This window comes from Pelodiscus sinensis, chromosome 4, assembly GCF_052426305.1.
Source record: "Pelodiscus sinensis isolate ZL-2025 chromosome 4, ASM5242630v1, whole genome shotgun sequence".
NCBI classification, from domain to species: Eukaryota; Metazoa; Chordata; order Testudines; family Trionychidae; genus Pelodiscus; species Pelodiscus sinensis.
In genome coordinates this window covers 106905062-106916786 of record NC_143055.1, presented here as the reverse complement: position 1 = coordinate 106916786, position 11725 = coordinate 106905062, and the positions used below count along the sequence as shown (strand labels likewise).

The window sequence follows — 11725 nt, the reverse complement described above, 5'->3', positions numbered from 1 at the left end:
TTATTTTTCCTGGCATAGTTATGATGGCTACAGGATTGTGTAGTTCCCACCTCCTCCTGGATTGCCATTGCTATGTGACCTAGCTTTGAAGTGTAGATCTAGCCTTAGAGATAATCAAAATTCATGACCTCTTGCTGAAATTGCATTTTTTTAAAGTTAGTACTTAAAATTAAGATAAAACAACCCTGGACACAAAACTGAGTAACTTTGTCTGAACTAAGTTAAGTCACACAGGGGAAAAAAATACACAAATGAGGGAAACTTTGAAATTGTATATTTTCTAGCTGCACAGAACAATATATTTGTACAAAAGATGTCTTGGGTACTCTGACTGTTGCATGAGTAGCTGAAATACAAAGACACTTTTAAAAATCATTTTTATAAAACCCCCAAAAAACAGAGTCAGAGGAAGATAAGCCAGAATAGGCAAACAGGAGCAAAGTCTTCATTACAAGAGTTAAATATAAATTATTTTCTTTGGACAATTAAAATACATCCCTGCTATACATATAAAGACACCTTTGTTAAATAGAATGCCTCGGTCAGGTGGTACATTTAATAAAAATACATTTGATTTGAAAAATATAAACATTAAATTATTTTTTTACGAAAATCTGTAAGAACAGCAGTGCTTCCCAAAGCTGTCATGTCGAAAGTATCACTTCACATTTTGCTAGGTTCTGAACAGTTCAATTACACATTTCAAGCCTTATGTGTCCGTATTTCTGATTGGACTAATGTTTCAGAAGTGTGTCTGATATATCAAATAGGAAAATGTAGCTTTTAGTTCTAGGTTTGGTCTAGCTTTCAACATACTGTTTTTTCATATACAGTAACACAGCTGAAGCAGAGAAACAAAAGTCAGTTCATCACAGTGATATTCCACCAAAAGCACAGAAGTGCAAGACTTTTAAGATTGCACACTAAATACACACAATATTTCAAAAACAAAAAAAAGTCTTCCTTTTCTATTGAGATACTAGAAACACTAAAAGTTGGTAAACCTAAACTTGACCTACTTTAAAAAAGAGTCTGAAAGTCTATTTGGTTTAATTTCCGTCCTTCCCCACCACCAACTTTTAATTTTTTTAATAGCAAAACCCACCAGCAGTTTTTGCAGTAGCATTCTATGAACAACCCTGCTCAATCCTCCAGATATGTGTTGAAGGAGAAAACTTCTTTCAATTTCAAACTCTAAGTTTGTGGGAGGGAAAGAGGATTAAGCAATTTTTTTAAATTAGGAAAATACTTTAGTGAATGATCGAACCATTTTGTGCTATGCTTTGTGAAAATGAAATTAAGCAGCTTTGTAACAAAACACTGGTTCTCCGAACACATTGTCTTTTTCTTTGTTCTAGCTCATGAGCTGTTAGTGTCTTCTTTTACAGGTCTGTCTTGTCCTCATACTGGCACATACATGCAGCCCTCTGACTATCCAGGTATGGCTTACATCCTAAATGTATAACAGCATCAAACAACAACTGAACAGTTGATTCACATGCTGCAAGACACAAGAGGAGATCAAATCAATATAGGATCACACTGTATGCTCCCTGCACATACTGGCTCCTGCCTGCCTCTCTCACCCTCTGTGTTGCTGCCTCTCTATGAGATGTAGTAGCACGGGTATCAAGGAGATGCGTGTAGCCGACAAGATTAACCAATAAAGCCCGGATTTTCAGTTAAGTGTGTAGTCTACATCGGTAGTCTCCAACCTTTTTAAGCACAAGATCACTTTTTTTAATGTAACTGCAATCCAGTTAACTTCTCTTCCCCCCAATGCTCAGAAGTACATGGCTCCTGCATCCAGCTGCTTTGAGTGGTGTGCAGGAGCAAAGCAGGCAGGGAGCTTGCCTGAGGCTCCTACTGGGCTGCAGGCTGGATCCAGCAGTTCAATGGGCCAGATGTAGCCTGTGGACCATATTTTGCCAACCTCTGGACTAGATGGTGCTTGGACCGGCCATGAGTGCAGGGGACTGGACTTGATGACCACTTAAGGTTCCTTCCAGTTTTCATATTCTATAATTCTATGAAATAAATTCATTAGAAGTCTATAACCAAACAACCTCAGTTACCTGGAAAAAGAACACGAGTCTTTGGATTTTTCAGTAACTACAGACACTTATGCTAAGAGTAAAATTCAAACTTGAAAGGACTGTGTATGCAGCAAAATTAATGTTCACTACCTAATATATAACGGCATATTATATGTAAAAGAAAACAGCTTAGCATTTGCTGCACTTCACTTTGTCACATGTAGTAGCCAGTTAAAACACATCCAATGCAGTAATATTTATAGTACTGTAGTACTACGAATAGCCTGATTTGTCATTTCTATGAAGTTATATTGCTGGTTTTCAAGCACATTAAAAAGGGAGCATGAATTTAAAAGATAAAGTTCAGTTATTAGCGGAGTTCTTTTCATAGTCTCATTTCTGACTTCAGTCTAATAACAATACAAGTTAGGGTAATATTTTAGGGGATCTCTGTGTAGGAGTTGGGAAATATTCATTTAGTTCTTTGAAGAGAATTTTTTTCCTCCCCTCTACCTTTATTAGCTCTACATTTATAAAAGTCAGGAGTACATGTCACAGATCTCTTCTCTTAAAAAAATAGAGAAAGTGAAATAAAATTAATTTTGTATTAGTACGAGTTTCTGTTTCAATTAGATTAAACAGTCTATGCAAATGTGCTGGCAGCTGTGACACTGCACACAAAGGTGAAAACAGGGGCATCTGACAGGAAATCTGTTGAAGGAGAAGGGAGACAAAACCTTAGAGCAGTGAGTGAATTTTTGAGAGAGTTTACTAGTTTGTTTTCAGCTTGCACAGTCTAATAAGGAGCAGTATGTTGTGAGAAGCAGAACTTTTGATCACACCTGAACCTTGATTAGGGGGCAGAGCTTCCCCAGTCAGCATGCAGATAAAGGCAGCCAGCTAGCACAAAAGCAATTGGATGAATGCAGAGATATTAGAGGAGGGTATGTGGTCCCTCTTGCCCCCTTCTTGACAGATACTTAGGAAAGAAGGCTACAACAGCTACAAAGGGGGTGCTGGTAGTGACCAGAAAAGACAATGAAACTGACTGGACATGGAAGCTGCAGTATTATGTGCATTGTTCTGGAGAGGGTGCTTTGTTTGTAGAAAATGCCCCCGCCCACCCCCCCCCCCGTTAGCTATGATAGAAGAGATGGCCCAAAGTTTGGAGATGCAGCTAGAATCTACTAATTGAGTTTTGAAACAGGTTTGAGCAGATGATGATGGGAAGGAGAGGAGAGAAGAGTCTGAGAGGAAACATAAAGATGTCCAGAAATAGGCTGGCTCAGAGAACTGTGGGGGTAGACTGCTAGATGATGAAAGTAGCAAGCAGAAGCATGCGACTATAAGGCAGAGGAAAAAACTGGCTAATGGAGAAACAGGACTTATTTGTGGAATAAGAAAATGAAGCGAAGTAATAGTAGTAACAGGCAGCACTGAGCAAGGGGGAAAATTCGCACAGAAGGGCTGCAGACCAAACTGGATGTACAAATATCTTGAACAAGTTGTTACAAGAATGCAGAAAGCCAGGGAGGGATCAGAAAGGAGAACTGTCTTTTCAAGGTCTAAAAGCATATGGGAAAAGTGAGAACTGCTAAAAGCCAGAGTTGGACTTTGCAAAAAAAACAAACAAAAAAAACCACACACCACCACCAACCTGAAAGGTTTTTTAGACATACACACAAAAAGAAAACAAGAAAAGAAGCAACAGCTAAGCACGGATGATGGGGTAGAGACCAAAGACCAACTAGGTATGGCCTAACACCTAAATTAACACTTTGTCTCAGTTTTTAATAAGAGTAACAAGGTGCTTGGGGACAATGGCAGGGTGACTAAAGGGAAGAAAGATACAAAACTAGAAATCCCCACATCTGTGGTGGAGCCAAACTGGGGGCCCTGGATAGTCTCCATTCAAGAATATTAAAGGAACTTAGACAAGAAATTCCAAACCCAATAGCAAGGACTTTTAATTACTATAAAAACATTAAAGTAGGTCATACCCTGTGACCGAAGAACTGCAAATACCTACATTTAAGGAAAGTGCAGATCTAATCTACCTGGATTTTAGTAAAGAACTGTATGACAATTGTTCATAAAGAAAGGTGAACTGGCAGGCTGCAAGAAAGTTACTACTGGAGTTTCTCATTAACTGGTCCTTGGACCACTCTTATTTAATGTTTTTATTAGATAACTTTGGTACAAGAAGTGTGAGTGTGCTGATTAAAATTTGCAGATGATACACAGTTGGGAGATACTGCCAAGATGGAGGAGAACCAGAATATCATACAAGAAGATTTAGAGGTCTTTGAAAACTAGAGTAATAGATATGGGATGAAATTTAATAATGCAAAGTACAAGGTCATGTATGCAGTAGGGATGTGATTGGTTTACCGGTGACAGTTAACCAGTGGGAGCTGGAACAGTCCCCTACCTTGCGGGGCCTGCGGCAGGTGGGGGAGTGCTCCAGCCCCGCTGGAGCAGCTCCTATCTTTGACAGGAGGCCCGCTCTTGCTGGGCTTTAGCAGTCCCCCTGCATCTCCATTCAATCGGTTAACAGATTAAAAAAAAAAAATCACATTTAACCCAGTTAACTAATTTAAACAGGATTTTACATCCCTAGCACTCAGGGACCAACAACAAGAATTTTTACTATAAGCTGAGGACCTATCAGTTGGAAGTTAAAAAAGGTTTGGGTGCATCAGTTGATCACAGGATGACAATGTGATATGGCCATAAAAAAGGCTAATATAGTCTTAGGATGCATCAGGCGAGATATTTCCAGTAGACACAAGAAGGGTTATTGTCATTGTACACTGTTTTCAAGACCAAGCTTGATAAATTTATGGAGCGGGTGGTGTCTGCAATGGCTTATGGCCCACCTACAACTGCTATTAGCAGATATTTTCAGCATCCAGATATGAGATGGGGGAGGATCCTGAGTTACTTCAGAGAATTTTCCCAGATGTGTATGTTTCTGGTATTCACCACCGTTTTCAAGGCTATCCAAATCTTCTGGTCAGCTCTGTTATACTCAGACCTTGGTGGCTCGGGAGCCAAATCAGCAATGAATTTTGAAGAGAGATTAAAAAGACTTGGACTTTTCAGCTTAGAAAAGATTAGACTGAGAGGGGGATATGGTATAAAATCATGACTGGTGAGGAAAAAGTGAATAAGGAAAAGTTATTTACTTGGTCCCACAATATAAGAACTAGGGGTCACCAAATGAAATTAATAGGTAGCAGGTTTAAAACAAACAAAAGGAAGTTTTTTTTCCCCCTCTCAGCACACAGTCAACCTCTAGAACTTCTTGCCAGAAGATGTTGTGAAGATTAGGACTAACAGGGTGAGAGAGAGAGAGAGATTCATGGAGGTTAAGTTCATCAATAGCTATTAGCCAGGATGGGTAGGAATGGTGCCCTAGCCTCTGTTTGTCTGGAAATGGATGACAGGAGAAGGATCATGTGAGGATTACCTGTTGTGTTCCCTCCCTCTGGGGGTATCTGGTATTGGCCACTGTCAGCAGACAGAATACTGGGCTAGATGGACCTTTGGTCTGACCCTGTCTGGCCGTGCTTATTTTCTAGCATTCTCCAAAAAAGCCATAATAATGTGAATTCATTGTTTCATTTTCAATTTTTAAAGTGTCTGTGTGTATATGTATAATAAAACTCTAAGAGCAAAATAGCTAAGTTACTGTTTCATCAAGTACAATTGACTGATAACATGGTAAAAGCAGGATGTGCTGCAGAGAGCCACATGTGACATTAAAGAGTTACTTGCAGCCTGTGAGCTTCAGTCTGAGTGTCACTGGCTTGATAGTGATATTTGAGATCAGGAAGGAATTTTCCCCTCATTTCAGATTGGCAAAGATCCTAGGGGTTTTTCTCCTTCCTCTGCAGAAAGGGGCCTGTGTCTTGCTGGTATGAATTAGGGGTAAAAAGTGATGGATTCTCTATAACTTGGAGTTTTTAAATCACAAGGCTTTGGGTCCTCTACTACTTCTGCAGGTCCCACAACCTCACCTAACCACAACTGTAGAAGGTCAGACAAGATAACTATGATAGTCCCTTTGGACCCCAGAGTCTGAGTCCTTATAGAGCTTCAGTAAAAGATCAACTTGATATACCTTACATGCTATTTTTTTCTGCCTTACCCTGTACAGTCTCTGATATTCCTAGTGTTTTCTGTACTTCTCTGCAGATCTTGGAGAGACAATATTGAAACTGTTCATCACAGTCATTTTTTTTACTGCCACACGTATCATAGCATCTGTCATGTTGATTACAGCACTTTGTCATTGAAGGGATACCAATGTCAAACTGTAAAGGAAAAATTCAAGGTTAGTATCCCAGCCAACACAACAAAAAATATATTGAATCGGGATTGTTAACATTGCCCGTCTCCTATGCATACTGTTGAATAATATATTCGAGGAAATTACTGAAAACAAGTATTACTCACTACTCCAAATACCAAGCAAAATGCTACTGATATGGACAGTGAAAGAGAAACCAAATCCAGTATTCTCGCACAGCAGGGCAGTGATACCATTAGGCCAACCCAAAGTTCTTGGTTTTAAATGAGAGAATATTATTTCATCTACTGCCGGATCTTAAATCTTAGGGGAGAGGAGTGAATTTGTTGTTGAATGCTGTCGCTTAATATCATTCCTGTAATATTCTAGGGTACTGAAGAAAAATGCTTACATTAACAACTGGATATTTACTAGTCACTAACTTTTTTCCTCTCCCATGAAATATTGCTCAAGTTCAGCAACAAGTGAACAAAACCTCAAATATCTGATTTCAGAAATCTGTCCACACAACATACAGATCGGTCCGAAGGTATTTACAGACCATGATAAAGTTACTTCTTAGCTTTCTCTTGAATAAACTTGAATAAAATAAACTTAAAGCAGGAAGTTGCAAGACAAGCTCAGACTGGAAATCAGGTGCACATTTAAGTGAGAATAACTTGGCAAATAGCACAGTTTAAATCAGGGCTGGGCAATAATGTTTGCTGGAAAGTCATTCCAAGAGTTTGTTAAGGGGTCAAGGGCCACACTTGTTTATGGAAAGGGTACAGGGCCTGGGATGGAAGCTGAGTGCAGAACAGAGCTCAGGGTAGGTGACTGAGGTGGAGGAGGGAATGTTGGGTTTGGAAGGGCGTTTGAGTGAAGGAGGAGGTTGTGACCTGGGGCAGGAGACGGGGGTGCAGAGTCTTGGAGGGAGTTGTGACCGGGGCAGAGGTGCAGGAGGGGATGCAGAGGGTTTGGGATGTGACTTGGAGGGAGAAAGTGGGGTGCCAGGTCTTGGCTCTGACTGGAAGGCGCTTGCCTAGATAGATCCCACACAATTGCCCAGCAGGACCCTCAGGTAGGCTCTCTGCCTACCGTACCCTCCTCAAAGTGGCCAGTGGCTCGGGTCATGTGTTTCTGTACATCGCAAGTCCTATGCAGGTGGGGGGAGGGGGATAGCTCCATGCACTGGCCCCGCCACCAGCACCATTCTTGCAGGTCCCACTGGCCTGAAACTGCTTTTGATTATGAGCAGCTCATTGAGGCTCTCACTCCTTTGGCTCACTCGGCATGCAGAGACACACGTGGCCACAGTAGCTGGTTACTTTGAGCAGCGTGCAGGCAGGGAGCCTGCTGGAAGGTCCCGCTGGGCCAGAGGATACTAGCAGCCTAGAGAATCATGGGGGCCCAGAACTGGCCCATGGGACGTATTTTGCCCACTGCAGCTTACATACAGATGTGATGGAGAATCAATCACTTTAAGTCTTTAAATCGAGACTGGGTATCTTTCTAAAAGGTTTGCTACAACTCAAATAGACCTTATAGATTTGATGAAGAAATTAATGAATTTGATTCTTTGGCCTCTTTATGCAAGAGGTCAAACAAAATGACCATAATGGCCTTATAAATACAATGCACATTTCTGTGTTTGGAATGGAAGTGTAAAACTGACACTTTTTTGAAGTAGACTGCTTGCAACCCATTTTTAAATATGAAAGTCTGAGTAAATATGGAAGAAATAAAATGCATAAAGGAGAGAGATTTACATTAACTCCAAATAGTGGGGATCCGCATCCATTCGGCGGTGAAAGCTTATACCCATACCGTGGAAAAGGCTTCGACCCTGTAAAAAGGAATTTAAAAAGTATTGAGTACAGATCTTTTGCCTCGGGTGTCTGAGCAGTAGCTTATTTTATTGCTTAAAATAATAATAATAATTGTATATAATAAGGTGTGTGTGCTTAACATAAGCATACACACACACACATAAAAATAAAAGGGATGTAAGCGACTAGTCACTCACTCCTCCTCCCCATCCCCCGTGCTACCTCTATCAGAGATAGGCAGCAAGGGGGGTGAGCAGGAGCAACAGTGCTGGGGGCAGGAGAGGCAGAGGCACAGCAGGGAAACAGCACCAGCGGGGATTGCTTCAGTCCTGGCTCCTGCTGGTTCCCACTGTGGTGGATCCTATAGGGTTCTTGTACATTTCAAAAGCAGAAGTGCTGCAGGGAGCAAACAGGGACCCAAGCAGTTCCCGCTCGCCCCATGCTCTCTGCAGTATTCCCCCACCCTGCTGCCTCTGAAAGGCAGAAAGGTGGGGGGGATGGGACAGGAGCTGGTGGTGGGTGGAGCCTGCTTAAAAGCCAGTTCCCCCCAGCACTGTCTCCAGGGTGCCACCTGCCTCCCCCTGATGCCTCTAACACAGGCAGCAGGGGGAGGAGAGGGGATGCTGCTGTGAAGCAGCCCCTGTCTGCAGGCATCACAGCAAGGAGCTTGGCCCCCGTGGACAGGGGCTGTTGCCGCCAAGCAACCCCTTGTTCGCGGTGGCCAGGGCTGGCTGTGAACAAAGGCTGCTGGACTGAGCGTGAACTGGGACCCAGCAGTCCTGGCTCGAGCTGATCACTGCACCTCTGCATTTTAAATGTAGTAAGAACCCAGTGGCTCTTACTACATTTAAAATGCAGAGCCGCAGCATAGGTGGCTCTGGAGCCGGCTCGAGCCAGGACTGCTAAGTCCTGGCTGCAGTTGGCTCCTGGAGCTACCCGCATTGTGTCTCTGCAAAGCAACACTTATCAACTAATTGCATAGTTGATTAGCCAGATAATTGCATTTTAACATCTTTATACACACACACACAAACTTTAGGCATTTAAAGCCATATTTAGGCACCTGAATATTCAGAGCTTCTACCAAGCTGCAAGTCAGGGGGAGCTACAGGTATTAAGTACCTCTTAATTTTTACTGTATGAAGGGAAGAATTAAAAAGCAGAAAACAAATTCTTGTAAATATACTTAGACTTCTTTGTACTTATCTATAGTCCAAGATTCTGCTCTGAAGTCTCATTTTAGACATCAGAACTACTAACTGAAATGAAAATGATACAGGAGTATTGTTGCTTTATCTCTATATAACCACAGCATTGATTCTGTTTGAGCAGGACTTCCTTGATAGTTTAGAAAGCATAAAAGAGGGAAAAGCTATGAAATTACTGTGTACACTAAGAAGTATGGAATTTTTAAGGAATACAACTGAACTGTTTTTGGCATCGGAAACCAAACTGAAGGAAGCATTCTACAGAAAAGAGTGTGTGAGAGAACACGTGTTGAGATGGGAAGCTAGAAATCAATGTATGGTGTCACTGCTACTCCTAAAGCAAAGAGAAGCATCAAAGAAAAACTGCATGTACATACAAATAGCCAGAATCATTTAGGATAAGGAAGAAATTTTAGATGAGACTTAATGCTGTCCCAGTTTAAAGAGGCTTATTCCACTGAATTCTCCTCCATTTTAAACATTTCATATGGCTTTAGGTTATAAATAGTCTGTCTTGTAATTATTTTCAAAAAATTCCCCAACTGAAATATCTTGCATACATTAAATAGATTCTAGCAATTAAAAATATTAGGGCTGCAAAGGAAAGTAATCCCCAAACACTGATCTTTTCCTTCAGTGCTGGAGGAAAAAAATTCTTTCTTGACCCTTCCAGACAAAAAAAAAGTATGCCTAGTAGCCAAGATCCAACTAGTTTGTTTTACCAGTGAAAATAGCATATGTTAAACTTAAGGCAAAGCTCAGGTTCACTAAAACCATGTTCTCTGTTTTTCATTAAACTCCAGAAAATTTTAAACGTAATAACTTCTGTACAGTAATCTCAACAGACCCTCTTTTAATTTGGACTGGCAATTCCGATGGAACTTTCTGTGAACATATTTTTTATATCCAAAAGTCTGAAAACCACCATATCCTAGTACAGCCAATAACCATTCTATGCTTAAATGTTTCTTCCTATAAGTGCCCAATACGTCTGTAACAAAGACCCTTGAACTTATGAAAATAGTAAATTATATCTGCTGTGACCAAATACAGTATGACCAGACAGTTTGAAAAAATGCTGCAAAATAGATCTATTACTTCGAAAATACAGCAAGTTTGAGTTGCTAAACAAAAGTCTTAAAGACAAGAAGTGTCATGAAAGCAAACAAAAATTATTGACAAACAATCTTGTATCAGACTTATGGGTATGTTGTAGACACCAGATATTGAAACTAACCACACAAATTGTCTGTATTACAGGGAAGATGTGGCTGTATCTGACCCTATTTTTAACGGACAATTTTTAAAAGTTCCAGATAATATATTAATTCGCAGTTATCACAGATGTCAGTTATCAAAATAACTGACAGTTACTTTTTTCCTTTTGGGGTTTGACAGTGGCGGAGGGAGAAATCTTGCCACCACTGTGCATTATAGCAAGAGAAACTCCTAAACTAAAAGCCTCTGATGATGTAATGGTTCAGAACGCATTAATCCTAACCCGATGTTCAGTGTGTTACCAGCAAATTGATCGATTGCCCCTAGAAATGAACCCAAGTCCCGAGAGAAAGAACCGAATTACCCAAGGGAGAATTTTGAAAGTCAGAATTATTTTGCGTTGTCAGCGTTCAGGAGAGTTTTTAGAAAAGAATCAGCTGCCAAGTTTGGTGCTAAGCCTCCCTCCACCGCTCAAAAAAAAAAAAAAAAAAAAAAAAAAAATCCAGGCCTCCTCCCAAGCTCCAGCGCGGGGGGAGGAGGTACTTGTTGTTATTACCATCGCTGCATTTGTACAGGCACAGGCCGTCCTCTCCTCCCAGCAGATCCAGCGCCGCGTTGAGGTACATGTCTATCTTGTGCACCCCGTTCCTGATCGTCTTGAGGGTCATTCTCCAGTCCGGGGTGTGGGGCTCCTGCTGGCACTGACCCAGCGGCGCCTGCCCCCCCAGCCAGCCACAGGCCAGCAGCAGCGGCAGCAGCAGGGCGCAGGCCATTGCCTGCGCAGGAGGTTCCCGCGGCCCGGGCTGGAGGAGCGACCCCGCGAGGCTGGGCGGGCCGGGCCGGGCGCTCGCTATACCCGGGCGGCGGGCTGCATGCCGCACGCGCCCCTCACCTGCGCCGAGGGCGGCCGCCCCGCAGCGCCACTTCCACCATCCCGGCCAGCTCCAGCCCGCTCCGGTCCCGCCTCTCTGCCCCGCGCTGGGCGGGGCTCTGGGGAGGGAGCCCGCGGCTTAGTCCCGGCCCCTGGGCTGGCTCGCACCTCCCCAGCTTGCTGGCTCCAGGCGCTGCGTTGCAACCTGCCTGGGGGGCAGCGCCACAACCCCGCCGCCGGTCAGCGTTCCCGCCCAGTGCACGCCCGGC

General features: G+C 42.5%; 1 protein-coding gene across 1 annotated transcript; it reads right to left on the bottom strand.

Annotated features, from left to right (window-relative positions):
* Positions 1 to 259: 259 nt before the first annotated feature.
* Positions 260 to 11697, bottom strand: PLA2G12A (phospholipase A2 group XIIA). The gene is made up of 4 exons (XM_075929715.2): positions 11142 to 11697; positions 8100 to 8176; positions 6190 to 6355; positions 260 to 1501 (listed from the first exon to the last, which is right to left on the bottom strand). Exons 1-4 carry the CDS (start codon positions 11356 to 11358, stop codon positions 1383 to 1385), a joined length of 579 nt encoding a protein of 192 aa, XP_075785830.1. The 5' UTR covers positions 11359 to 11697; the 3' UTR covers positions 260 to 1382.
* Positions 11698 to 11725: the final 28 nt, after the last annotated feature.